General features: G+C 39.7%; 1 protein-coding gene across 1 annotated transcript in view; it reads left to right on the top strand.

The window, feature by feature from the left end:
* LOC117348989 (S-adenosyl-L-methionine-dependent tRNA 4-demethylwyosine synthase TYW1-like) overlaps window positions 1-11,885 on the top strand; it is a 170,984-nt gene extending 159,099 nt beyond the window's left edge. The window contains exon 16 of the mRNA XM_033921785.1: window positions 10,003-11,885. Within this exon, the coding sequence (XP_033777676.1) occupies window positions 10,003-10,224 (222 nt within the window). The 3' untranslated portion in view covers window positions 10,225-11,885. The remainder of the gene's footprint in view (window positions 1-10,002) is intronic.
* Window positions 11,886-12,610: the final 725 nt, after the last annotated feature.

Genomic DNA, 12,610 nt, shown 5'->3' with positions numbered 1-12,610 from the left:
TGGTTAAAATTTTAGGTGTAATTATAGACAATCAACTCAACTTTCGTTCACAAATAGGTACTGTGGTAAGAAGCTGCTTTTACAGACTTAGAATGATCAGATTGTTGGCAAAAAACCTGGAACCATCATCAATTAATATTTTAATTCATTCACTTATCATCTCGAAAATAGATTATTGTAACTCCTTTTATCAGGGAATCTGTCAGAAAGACCTTAGGCGCCTACAGTTAATACAAAATACTACCATCAAAGTGATTACAAACTCTGGAAAATACGAACACGTTACCCCTCTTCTAAAAAAAAAAATCCCACTGGCTTCCAGTCCAATACAGGTTAACCTATAAGATTGCCGTTTTAATATTCAAAACCCTCAAAACTAAAGAACCGGCATTCCTCGATAAAAATCTTAGAGTTTATGAATCTAATAGAACCTTAAGATCCTTTGGGCAACATCTACTTTGGGTTCCTTCTTTAAAAATAATAAATACCCGTAGAACAACAATATTTTCAGTTCCTGCCCCACACTCTGTAATAAATTACCAACTTATCTTCGGGCAGAGCAAAACTTAGACAAATTTAAAGGCGCTTTAAAAAGCATCCTATTTATTGATGCCTTCGGCTAACTATGTTACTATTCTTTCTTTATTGAACCATATACCGGTAGTCCATTTGGGTTTTCCCCATATACGTTCTATTTCCTGTATTTATTGTAGTTCTCCCCACTATTCTTCTTATGACATTTACTTTGTGTTTTATTTGTCTGAGTATATTTTGTCTGTTTAATATAGTAGTTTTTAATTCTGTTTTTACCCCTATTTTATTGTTATAAAATGCTTAGTATTTTGATAAGCGTTCAATCAAATTTACAATAAACTTGGAAACTATATAAACCTTGTTTTAAACCCTGCTAAGCTAACTACAATAAATTCCTGAGTTTAATTACACCTTGAGTGAAGAACTATTTTCTCCTATTTGTTTTAAATTTCTTACTTAGTAGCTTCATAGTGTGCTCCCTACTCCCTAGTCCTTGTATTTTTGGAACGAGTGAACAAGTGATTCATGTGTACTCATTCCATTTCACTCGGTATTTTATAGATCTCTGTCAAATCTCCCCTCAGTCATCTCTTCTCCAAGCTGAGGAGCCCTTGCCTCTAACTTTTCCTCATAGGGAAGTCATAGCATCTCCTTTATCATTTTCATTGGCCTTCTCTGTACCTTTTCTAATTCTGCTATATCTTTTTTGCGTTGTCGTTACCAGAATTAAACATAGTATTCAAGGCGTGGTTGCAGCACGGAGCAATACAAAGGTATTATAATAATCTCAATTTTGTTTTCCATTCCTTTCCTAATAACTCCTTACATTCTATTTGCTTCCTTAGCAGCCACTGCACACTGAGCAGAAGGTTTCAATGTATGTGTTAAGGGGTGAGAGTCTGAGTTGCATGGATCAGGAGAGAGACCTTGAGGTGATGGTATCTGAAGATCTCAAGGCGGTGAAACAATGTGAAGAGGCTTTTTAGAGAAAGGTGTAACCTGCAGAAGAGGTGTTAATGCCCCTGTACAAGTCATTGGTGAGACCCCACTTGGAGTACTATGTCCAGTTTTAGAGGCTGTATCTCTACAAGGATGTAAAAAAACTTGAGGCATTTCAGAGGCAGGCGACAGAAATGGTACAGGGTTTGTGCCATTAGATGCATGAATATGTATACGCAAAACAAACAAAAAAAAAAAGAGTGAAAAGATGCAGACCTTTAAGTATTTGAAAGATATTAATATTCAAACAACCTCTTTCAGAGATGTAGGGACAGTAAAACTAGAGGAAATGAATGGAGGTTGCAAGGATATGTCAGGAAATATTCTTTATAAATAAAAACCACATTTGCATGTCAATCCTATTTAGAATTGAGTTTCTTTGGACTGTCAGAAGTATGCGGTTCCAGCAATTTTTCTGCTGAACCTTAAATTCTTCATCAGTCCGATTTATTTATTTATTTAATTTTTTAATTTTTAGCGTGCCCTTAGATTTAAATTTAACTTAGCTGAAATTTATAACTAATTCACTCCTAAAATTGGTGGGGAAAATGTCCATTTTTGAACTCACAAGATGTCTTTTTTTTTTCCAAAAATGTCCCAGCTAGATGTTTTGTCCAGCTAGGTGTCTAATTATTTTTGCCTTTATTGAAAAAAAAAAAAGTCCAAAAACAAGCCATTTGCATGTAGGAGGGGCCAGCAGAGCAGTGGGGCACCAGGCACTGCTGTGAACTTCACATTAAGGGTGCCAGGTACACATCTCACCTTAACCCCCATACATTATATGGCAAGCCCTCCAAAACTCCCTCAAAACTTATTATACCCACATATCTATTACACCAATAGCCCTTATACCTGCAGGAATCACCTACATAGCAGTACACTGGGTTTTTGTTGGACTCACACTTTCACCACAAGTGTATTAGTTAGGATGGCATATGGGCCTAAGTCCCCTTCTCTGCAATTCACTTCACTACCTACCAGGCTACTCCAGAGACCTGCTTGTAGTTCTACTAGGACTGGCCATAGTATCTGCAGCTGTCATAGAGACAGATATGTACTGTTTCATGCAAATATTTGGGGATGGAAGGGGGGTCAGTGACCACTGGGGGAATGTGTAGAAGCCATATTTTCATCCCTCCAGTGGCCATCTGATCAGTTTGGGTACCTTTTTGCCCTTATTCATTTTTAAAACAGGTCTAGCCCAAAATATCCAAATTGTGCCCTGGACATTTTTAAAAAATGTTTCATTATCGCTATAAAGTGTCCCAAGTTCTAAGCCTGCCCTAAGCCCACCCAAAACATGCCTCTAACAAAGCCCCTTAAGATTTAGATGCACTAGAGATAAAATGCCCAGAAAGACATCTAAAAAGTCAGTTTTGAAAATGCCTGCTTGGATGTTTTGACAAGTAAGACGTCCAAGTGCCGGTTTATGCCATCTTTTGGACGTCTGTGTTTTTTGAAAATTAGCCCTTCCGCATCTAACACTCTATAAACCTGACCGTTAGAAAGTTGATGATAAGCCTCAGACGTATAATCATTAGTATTCTGTAGTACCACCGCTCCCCCTTTATCCGCTCTATGTACGACAATAGACACATCAGTCAGCAAAGATTGCAACAGCACTTTCTCATCCTTTCCTAAATTATAAAATCTTCAATGTGGAGGTGCTTCAAAATGCTCAACATGTCTTTAAATCAAAGCTTTCAGAGTATGTAATATAGGATTCAGTTTATTATTTATTAGGGAGAGATTCACCCAAGGCAGTGTACAGCAGGTATAATTCAGCATAAAACTTATAGTTTTGTTAACAGTAGTAAAAAAAGGCCAAATATAAACAAAAATACAACAAATGAGGTAAAGTCAAAATTAGTATATTGAAACTTATTAAATAGGACTATTATGAAACAGTTAAAAAATATATTTATTAACAGCACTGAAATTCAAATGAGAGATATATTAAAAGAGAGATATAATACTTATGAAATATCGAATTAGCACAAATCAGAACTTTCAAATTACAGATATGATGCTAATGTTTTTCTATAATACAGCTTATCCTATAGCTGAAGGGTCAAATGCAGATATTAGATGGGGACAACAAGGGTGGTACAGGCTAAACTCAAGGCAAATTGGTTATACAGTTAAAAAGGTATAAGGAACTGATTTAGTTAAGCTGTATGGTAAGCTAGTCCTGGTGCAGAATGAGTGTATAGTCAGAATGAATTCCTGGAGGAGACCATATGGAGGCAACAGATCTGTCTGTTCCTGTCATCTGAGCATCTTGAAAAAACATTCTCAGTTGTAATTTCCTCATAAATGTCTCCAATTACAATTGAAATAAAAAAGTATTGTGTCTATTGATAGGAATAAAACACAAGCCCTTGGCTAAAACTTGTTCTTCTAGTTATGTCAATTTCCTTGATGACAAAATCACTTCTGTTGAGTGTGACACTGAAACCTCGTCATTGGTCTTTGCATCCCTCCTTTGTTCAATTTGCCTCTCATATGCCAAGCTCTTCTCCAGTGCCTATAATTCCCATCCATTGGATAATCCAGTTCATCTCCATATTGAATTAAGTCCAGAGTTGCATTTCCTCTCGTGTTTTCCTTGACAAGTTGTTCCAGGAAGCAATCGCCTACAGTTTCCAGGAACTTGGTCTCTCTAGTACAGCCGGAGGTGCCCAGGTTCCATTTTATCCCTGGATAGTTGAAGTCGCCCATGATAACTGCGTTGCCTCCCTTGCAGTTGCGATTAATCTCATCCCTCATTTCTCCATCAATTTCTTTGGACTGGCCTGGGGGTCGGTAGTAGATGCCTCTCCTCGTTTCCGGTCCATTTGTTCCCAGAATTTTGACCCATAGAGACTAACAACAACACTGGCTAGACAACTACATTAATGGAACTAGACTTATCTACGACGCTTTTAGAAAAGTCATAAAAACTGCCTTATTCGACAGATATATCACCTAAACAGTAATTACACCAAACACTAAATCCAATTCTATTATTTCTAACATGTCCCCTCTGAAATTCTTAACAAACTGTATTTTGTAATTCGCTACATTTTAAGATTCTGCATTCTGTAATTTCACTGACTGTCTGCATATTGTAACTCGCTGATTGTACAGCTCGCTTCAATGTGAACTGCCTAGAAGTCGCACGATTATGGCGGTATAGAAGAATAAAGTTATTATTTATTATTATTATTAACTTATCCGTCCGTTGTGGCATGTTCTCTCCAGTAGATTCAATTCCCACTTTGACATGTATGGCAATGCCTCCTCCTTTTTGAGTCTCTCTGTCTCTGCGGTATAGTTTGTATCCCGGTAGCACCATGTCCCAGACATTTTCATCAATCCACCATGTTTCTGTGATGCTGATGATGTCAACGTTATTCTTTTGTGCCACAGCTTCTCATTCACCCATCTTATTTCTAAGGCTCCTTGCATTCGTGTACATACACTCGACTTTGCAGCCTGTTCCCCTTCTTGCATGTCCTTCCCTCTTGTGTCCCTTTCGGTCAGTCTGGTGAGTCTTCCCCTCCATCTTCCTGCATGATATCCTTCGGGTATACCGGTTCTTGAATCATCGACACTCTGTCTCAGTCGACTGTTGGCTTTCCCCTTCTTCCTAGTTTAAAAACTTCTCAACTTCTCTCTTGATTTTGTTTGCAAGTAGCCTCTTTCCGTCTCTGCTGAGGTGGAGTCCGTCCTTCCTGAATAGCTTGCTCTTCCCCCAGAACGTCGTCCAGTTTAGAGTCACGGTTAATGATGTCAGTGAGTTGCACCTTTATTATGGAAGCTGTTTGCACAGTTGGAGTTGGCTATAGTCTTCCTGTAAAACAGAGAACCCATGCCAAGATTTGGAAAGTTGGTGCTTATGGTGAATTTTCTGCAGAAGATAAGTGAGTGAATCTTAAAAATAATTTTTTAATAAGATAGTGATCTTTTAATATACATTTTTTGAACAGAGCCTGACCGTTCTTTAAGCTGCATTTTTGGCAGTGTGGTAACATTAGCAATTTTTTTTGTACTTTGTTATTGAGTATTTTCTTGACCAGTGATAGACTGTGAGCCTACCATGTTACAGGATGGTTGTGGTATGAAGCTCTTGTTAGACTGAGATCTTTTTCTCCACTTTTATTTGACGTTATATGTTCATTATGGTCCAGATTTTATGTGGATGATTTTCAGTATTTGTATATCCTCCTCTCTTTTTTTTAATATATAAGTAATTGAAATCATCACCCATTATTATTGTGCTACCCGGCTTGTTAGCTTCTCTAATTTCTGATAACATTTCTGCATCTGTCTATTCATCCTGACCAGGTGGACATTAGTATGTTCCTATCACTATCCTTTTCCTCTTCACACATGGGATTTCTATCCACAGGGGTTTGTGACTTACAGAATTTTTAGTCTATTCAATTCAAGGCCCTCTTTAATGTATAAGACTAGCCCTCCGCCAGTTTGGTCTCCCCCATCACTGCGATCACAGATGCAGATGATGGACCAATATGGTGTAATACTAAAACAGTTTCCATGAGATTATGAATAGAGAATGACATGGCATTTTTCACCATCCCCTCAGGAACTCAATTTCCCCATTCCTGCCCCATTCCTATATGCTCTGCCTTAACTGCAGAAGCCTCAAACACTTATGATTTTAAAGTATTTGAGGCTTGTATAGATGAGGATGGAGTTTGCATGAATGGGGCAGGGTTCAGAAAACTAATTTGCAGGGATGGGAAAAAATATATGGCCCCATGTCATTCTCCAATTGTGAGTCCACTAGGGACAAAGAAAGTAACTGTATATAATGTGTACAGTGCTGTGTATATCTAGTAGCTTTAGTTGTAGGAAAGAGAGAAAATTTGTACCAGTTATGAACTTTGCAACCTTTTCCATGTAAAGGGCCACAATATGAATATGGCTTCCTTTGTCCTTTATATCTTAACTAGAAATCCTTGATAAGGCAAGTTACCAAACAGACACACACAGTATACTTATTAAGGTATTCTTAGCACACTGTGTACAAATTTGAACTCGACTTATAAAAAATTTTGCACACATGGCCTATGAGAACTTGGAGGGAACATCTCATCGTTGTGAACTTATCTGGAATCAGTTGGCCTTTTTGATTGCTGGTAAAAAAGTCCAGCAGTGTTAGTTTGGGCAGCCGTGCTATAGGTTTGCTGTCATCAGTGGAGATGGGCTTCAGAGCCTGACAGGAGAGTTCAAGCCTTCACACAGAGCTATTTAGATAAGAAAAGTAATTTGGTGGGCTAATACAGTGACAAATGATGAGGAGCCTCCGACTATGGCATACTGATAAAATAGGCTCCATTTTTGGAAGGAGACAGTATTAAAAATCAGCAAGCTTCCTGGATCATTTTGCATGCAGATATTGGCTTTTGAAAGCAATGTTTCATTAACATTATCTATAATGAAATAACAAATATTGGTTGTGGAAGAACAGTCGGATGGGGATTTTGTCACACCAGTCTTGTCAAGCTTTCTTATTTGAGGATATAATATTGTATAACACGGCTTGGTTATATAATTTGCAATATGGTTATTTAAGGTACTGTTATTTTAGGTTATCGAAATGCAAAGGGAATCTCATCCTTTGTAAAGAAGAACATGCTGAAAAGCATTTCTGTGTACAAAAGCAGAATGGGATGGGAGAAACCCCATTGATATTTGTGATGATTGCTCTTCATCTTAAAATATACCTGATCAGAGAATCACATTGCTGGGACACCACACACATAGAAACATGAAGGCAGATAAAGGCCAAATGGACCATCTAGTCTACTGGCACATTACAAATAGTTATTAAGAGAGTTAGCTCTTACTAATTTATTTATGGTATCCTAATAATGTTTTTTTCCTGATCAGTCTTAGTGGGACATTGGCATTTTGTGGTGTAGTTTAAAATATGTTACTATTATAACAGTTATAACAGTGGGCTAAGAGCCAGGGAAACCTGGTTCAAATTCCACTGTGCCTCCTTGCAACCTTGGGGAATAAAGTCACTTAATTCTCCATTGCCTTGGATGGAGACTTAGATTATGAGTCCTCTGAGGACAGGAAAATATCCACTGTACCTGACTGTAAACTGCCTTGAGTTACAAAAGAAAAACCAACCAAATATAGTGAAGCTGCCCAATGCGCTTTGGAGAAGAAAAGGCAGAGATGGCCAGAAGAAGATAAAGAAGTCACAGCATCCACACTGTTGGAATCATTTTATTGATGTGACCCAACAGAAAACTTGACAGACCATTGCCAGTTGTGATTTTTTTTGTTTTGTTGTTTCATCAAATTTATTATTCTATCGTGGTAGATTGGAAAGACTTGTAGCTAGCTATTCTTGGTACTATATATCTTTCTGAACAATCAACAATGTTCTAATAGATTATACAGGTCATTATGGACCCCTGATGCAGTCACATGTTGGGTTACATCAATTAAGTAAGTTCAGTAGTGACATCCTTATCTCATTATAGCTGTCTTTACCTTTTTTTCTTCTCCTATGTGGTACAATGAAGGTTTGGTGTTCTTTGTTTTTTTTATTAGAGCTGAGGTTTTGGAAATGCTCATGGGTCCTTGTTTTTATTATTTCAAAATATGCACTCTGGCAGAAGTGTACAATATAAGATCCATTTGCTACTCACTGAGAAGCATTATAGATGGTTTTCTGACTCTTCTGATTGGAACATAACATAGCTTCTGCAATAAATAGACCATTAAGGGTAGTTTAAAACAGTATCATGTAAAAGTCTTCATATGTATATTTTACATAATCGGTTGTCTAAAAAGTACAGTTCAAACTGCATTAAATTTATTTTACTGAGATATGCAACATACTTGCTACATACGCCTAGTGGTTAGTGCAGCAAACTGAGAACCTGTGGAACTGGGTATGATTCCCACCGCAGTTCTTGCGACTCTGGGCAAGTCATTTAACCCTCCCCCCCATTGCCCTAGGTACAAAATAAATATAATATGTAACTTGCTTTGATTGTAACCACAGAAATGCAGTACAGTATATCAAGTTCCATCCCCTTTCCATTTTCCTTCCAACTTCAAAATGATAGAACTGCTAAAGAATAAGGAGCTAAAAAGTCTTTATGTTCTGGCCATTCACTTCTCTGGTGTCTTCTTTCCTCCATCATGTTTCTTTCCAGGACTTTTCTCTCCTCCTTTTCCTTTCGGCTTATTTTCAATTTATTTTTTTTTACCTCTATGTTCAGATTTAACTCATTCTTACTATCTAGTCTTTAAGTTCCCTCTTTTTTATGGTCTACCGGCAGCTTTTCATCTCTTTCCCTCACCCTGGCTCTCCTCATTCCCAGTCTTTCAATAACTCTACCCTTTCTGTACTGTGTTTACCCCTATATCTGCCCTTTCTTTCCCCTTCTATCATCATCTCCTTCCTTTCTATCTCTCCCCCCCCAACATCTGCTCATTTCTCTCCCTTTCCATCCATCATCTCCACACTCTCTCTCCTCTTCAATAAGTATCTCCCTCCTTTGTCTCTTCCTGCTTTCTTACAATCTGCCCCCTCTCCCCTTTCACTTCCCCCTTTTATCATCTCCTTCCCCTCTTCCATCTAGTCTTCAATCTCCCCCTTCTATACAGCTTACTCCCCCTCCCCTTTCCATCCAGCATCCCCTCTCTCCTTCCATCAATATTTCCATCTTTTTTTGTACCTCTCTCCTTTCATATGTCTGCACCCTCTCTCCCCCTCACCTTCCTTCCAGCATTTCTCCCTGCTCTGTACCCCACCCCCACCATCTCTCTCTCCCCAACCCCACCATCTCTCTCTCCCCAACCCAAACCATTTCCACCAGCTTCTGCCCCCTTTCTCTCCTCCCACTCCACTTCCACAAGTGTCTACCCCCTATCTCCCCCAACCCTTTACCACCAGTTTTTGCCCCCTCTCCTACCTAACCTACAGCCACCAGCGCCTGCCCTTTCTCTTTCCCCCACCCCACATCCACCAACATTTCCCCTCTAGTATCCCCACTGCTGCTTTCCTGAAGTAGCAACGGCAAACAAACAAACTGGCAGTTGGACCTTGCCATACATATCCGCAGCTGCCGGCTTTGCCCCGGAAGAAGAACTGATATAGGAGAAGGCAGGCTGGCAGCTGCGGATATGTATGGGAAGTCACAGCCAGTTTGTTTCAGTTTGCTGCTGCTTCAGGAAAGATGGGCGAATGATACCGGAGGGGTGCGGGTCTCGACTTCTCTGGCCACGCTATGGGGCTGAATAGCTGCAAGGCCTCCTGCTAAAATGTGCACAGCCATGCAGCTTAGAGGGAACATTGACTATTTCCTTAGATGTAGTGTGACATAATGATTTTTCTAGTCTGTTTCGAAGGTTGCATTTTATTCCATTTTCTGTTCTTTCCATTCTAACCCATGGATGTAATGACATTAGATTGTGTCCCTTTTGTTCCAGTTCAAGATCGATGGAGAGTGGTGGACTTGGATTGATTACGATCATTTCCAGGAGCTTATCCGCATGTATGAAGACAGTGGAGGTTGTAAGACGTTTAAAGCATCAGATTACATGGCAAAAACACCACGGTGGGCTTTATTTGGAGCCAAGGAGAGAGGCTTTGACCCTAAGGATACTCGATTTCAGAGAAAAAATAAAATCAAGGATATTTCAGGATGCTGATTCAGTGTAATGAACTATTTTGAGCTACTGATTTATATATTCTTAGAGTTGAAGTTTTATGACATAAAAGGGGGTCTTTTTACTTTATACAATGGTGCAGTTCAATTGTAGATTTGTCCTACAGTATGACGTGGTAAAATTGTATAAGTTGAGAAACTTTTTCATTATTTTTTTAAAGCCTTTTCCTCTCAGATTTCCGTTTCACCTCTTGGAACTATCTTGAATTGTTCCATTATGCTTTTTTACTTTCTCCTTCTACCCTTTAATATATTGGTGAGGAATTTTCTGAAGCTTAGAGAGCACCCAGTAGGATTTATCTGACTAGAGTTTGTCATCATAAACTTTCATTGAGAGATGGAAATCAAACACTGGTCATCTGCTTGTCAGCCTTGGGTTTATCAGGTTGAGCTGTAAATAACATTTTTGTCTGGATTAAAAACAAGCACCGATGGGTACATCACTTCTGGATTAAACAGGTCTGACGGCCCCCAACTTTGAGATGACTCTGTAAATAAATTGAGCCCTAAGTTTAATCTTAAATATGTAATATTCTTAGTTCTTCAATTTCTAGCAAACTCAGCATACTCTATTTAGCGCAGAGATCCCTCGATAAGGCCATTTGCACACTGAATTATTTCACAAAGTAGAAATGATTGCAAATTCTGTTGGCGTAGGAATTTGTCCCTGCAGACAGTAGAAACAGAAAATAGGACAGTTGTGAATTGGTGCTGAATAACTTCAGTTCCTCCAAGAAATTTAATAAACCTCATATTTTTTCCTGTCTAGTTTTAGTAATAAAACAGAGGGAGTGCTATTTTACTTGGTAGCACACATGTTCATGTGATCACTATTAGCCAATTGGATTGCTCCATTTAGGGTCAGTCATAAAATGCAAAACTGATCATTTGAAATAAAATCCAGAAATTTAGTGCTATTACAATATCTGGTCCACCGTTGAGGCTGTCCTAAGTCACTAAGTCAACGCTTTGTACCCCAGGAGAGGCGTTCCATCAAATTTTTTTTATAAACTATGACACTATGGGCTCCTTTTACTAAGGTATGCTGATGTTTTTAGCGCATGCTAAAGATTAGCTTGCGCTAACCACGTAAGCTCTATGGAGGCATTTAGCGTGTGCGGGATTGTAGCGTGCGCTAAAACTACTAGTGCACCTTAGTAAAAGGAGCCCTATGTGGCTAGCAGACTGACTGTTGTGGCTATCCAGATAATATTCAGTGCCTTCTCTAGATTGAAGTGATTAGGTCTGCTACCTGGATAACTTAACACTGCCTTTTTCTCTCCTAAGTTAGCCAGATAGGGAAACAGAATATCACAACTATCCAGATTCTATTTAAACATCACAACTAGCATTTTAAAATATCGCTGACCAGAGAGTTTAAATATTGACCTGCTCAATTTCCCTATACAGTGGTACCTCGGTTTACGAGTGCACTGGTTTGCGAGTGTTTTGCAAGACGGGCAAAACATTTGCAAAATCGGCGCCTCGGAAACCGAGCTTGCCTTGATTTGCGAGCGGCACCCCCCGTGATCCGGCACCCTCCCCCCTGAGATCTGGCATCCTCCCGCTCACGTCGCCTCCCCCCCCCCTGCCGCGATCTGACATCCCCCAGCACCCACCCGAACACACTACTTACCCCCCCATCTGGCACCGGCACCAACGCACAGGACATGCCAGTGTCCGAAGATCTGTGTCTTCTTGTTTGCTGGGCCTTGAGCATCTGCGCATGCTCAAGGCCTTCGAGTTCATGCTCTCTCCTGTGCGTTGGTGCTGGTGCCAGATGGGGATAAGCAGTGTGTTCGGGTGGGTGCTGGGGGATGCCGGATCTCGGGCAGGGGATGGCGGATCACGCGGGGAGGGGCCTTCGTGAGCAGGGGGAGCAATACCGGTTCTCGGGGGGGGGGGGGAAGTAGAGCAACGCCGCTGGCCTCAGGGGGTGGGGGTGATGGGAACGTATCAACAAGTTTCCCTTAGTTCCTATGGGGAAACTCGCTTTGATATACGAGTATTTTGGTTTACAAGCATGCTTCTGGAACGAATTATGCTCGTAAACCAAGGTACCACTGTACTTGCTTGCAATTGACTCCATCCTCCATTATGTAGCATTGCCAAAACATTAACTGATATTTTCAGAATTTTGGGGAGTGGGGTGTTTTCTGTGTTTATCAGCCTCTTGTCATAAGCCCAGTTCTGTCCAGTCAGTGCTTTTAAATATTGGGTCTTGAAGTTTTTGCTAGCGTATATCTTGATATCTCATAGCCTCTCTTAAATGCAGTTAAGATATACAATAAATTATTCTCAGAAACCATTCCATGTAAAAAATAAGGAAACTGTATGATAAAAGCAGCTGGAAGAGTAACACATGTTTC

The sequence above is a fragment of the Geotrypetes seraphini genome, chromosome 15 (assembly GCF_902459505.1).
Source record: "Geotrypetes seraphini chromosome 15, aGeoSer1.1, whole genome shotgun sequence".
Classification (NCBI taxonomy): domain Eukaryota; kingdom Metazoa; phylum Chordata; class Amphibia; order Gymnophiona; family Dermophiidae; genus Geotrypetes; species Geotrypetes seraphini.
Note: the sequence above shows the minus strand (reverse complement) of the source record. Positions and strands in the feature narration are given on the sequence as shown.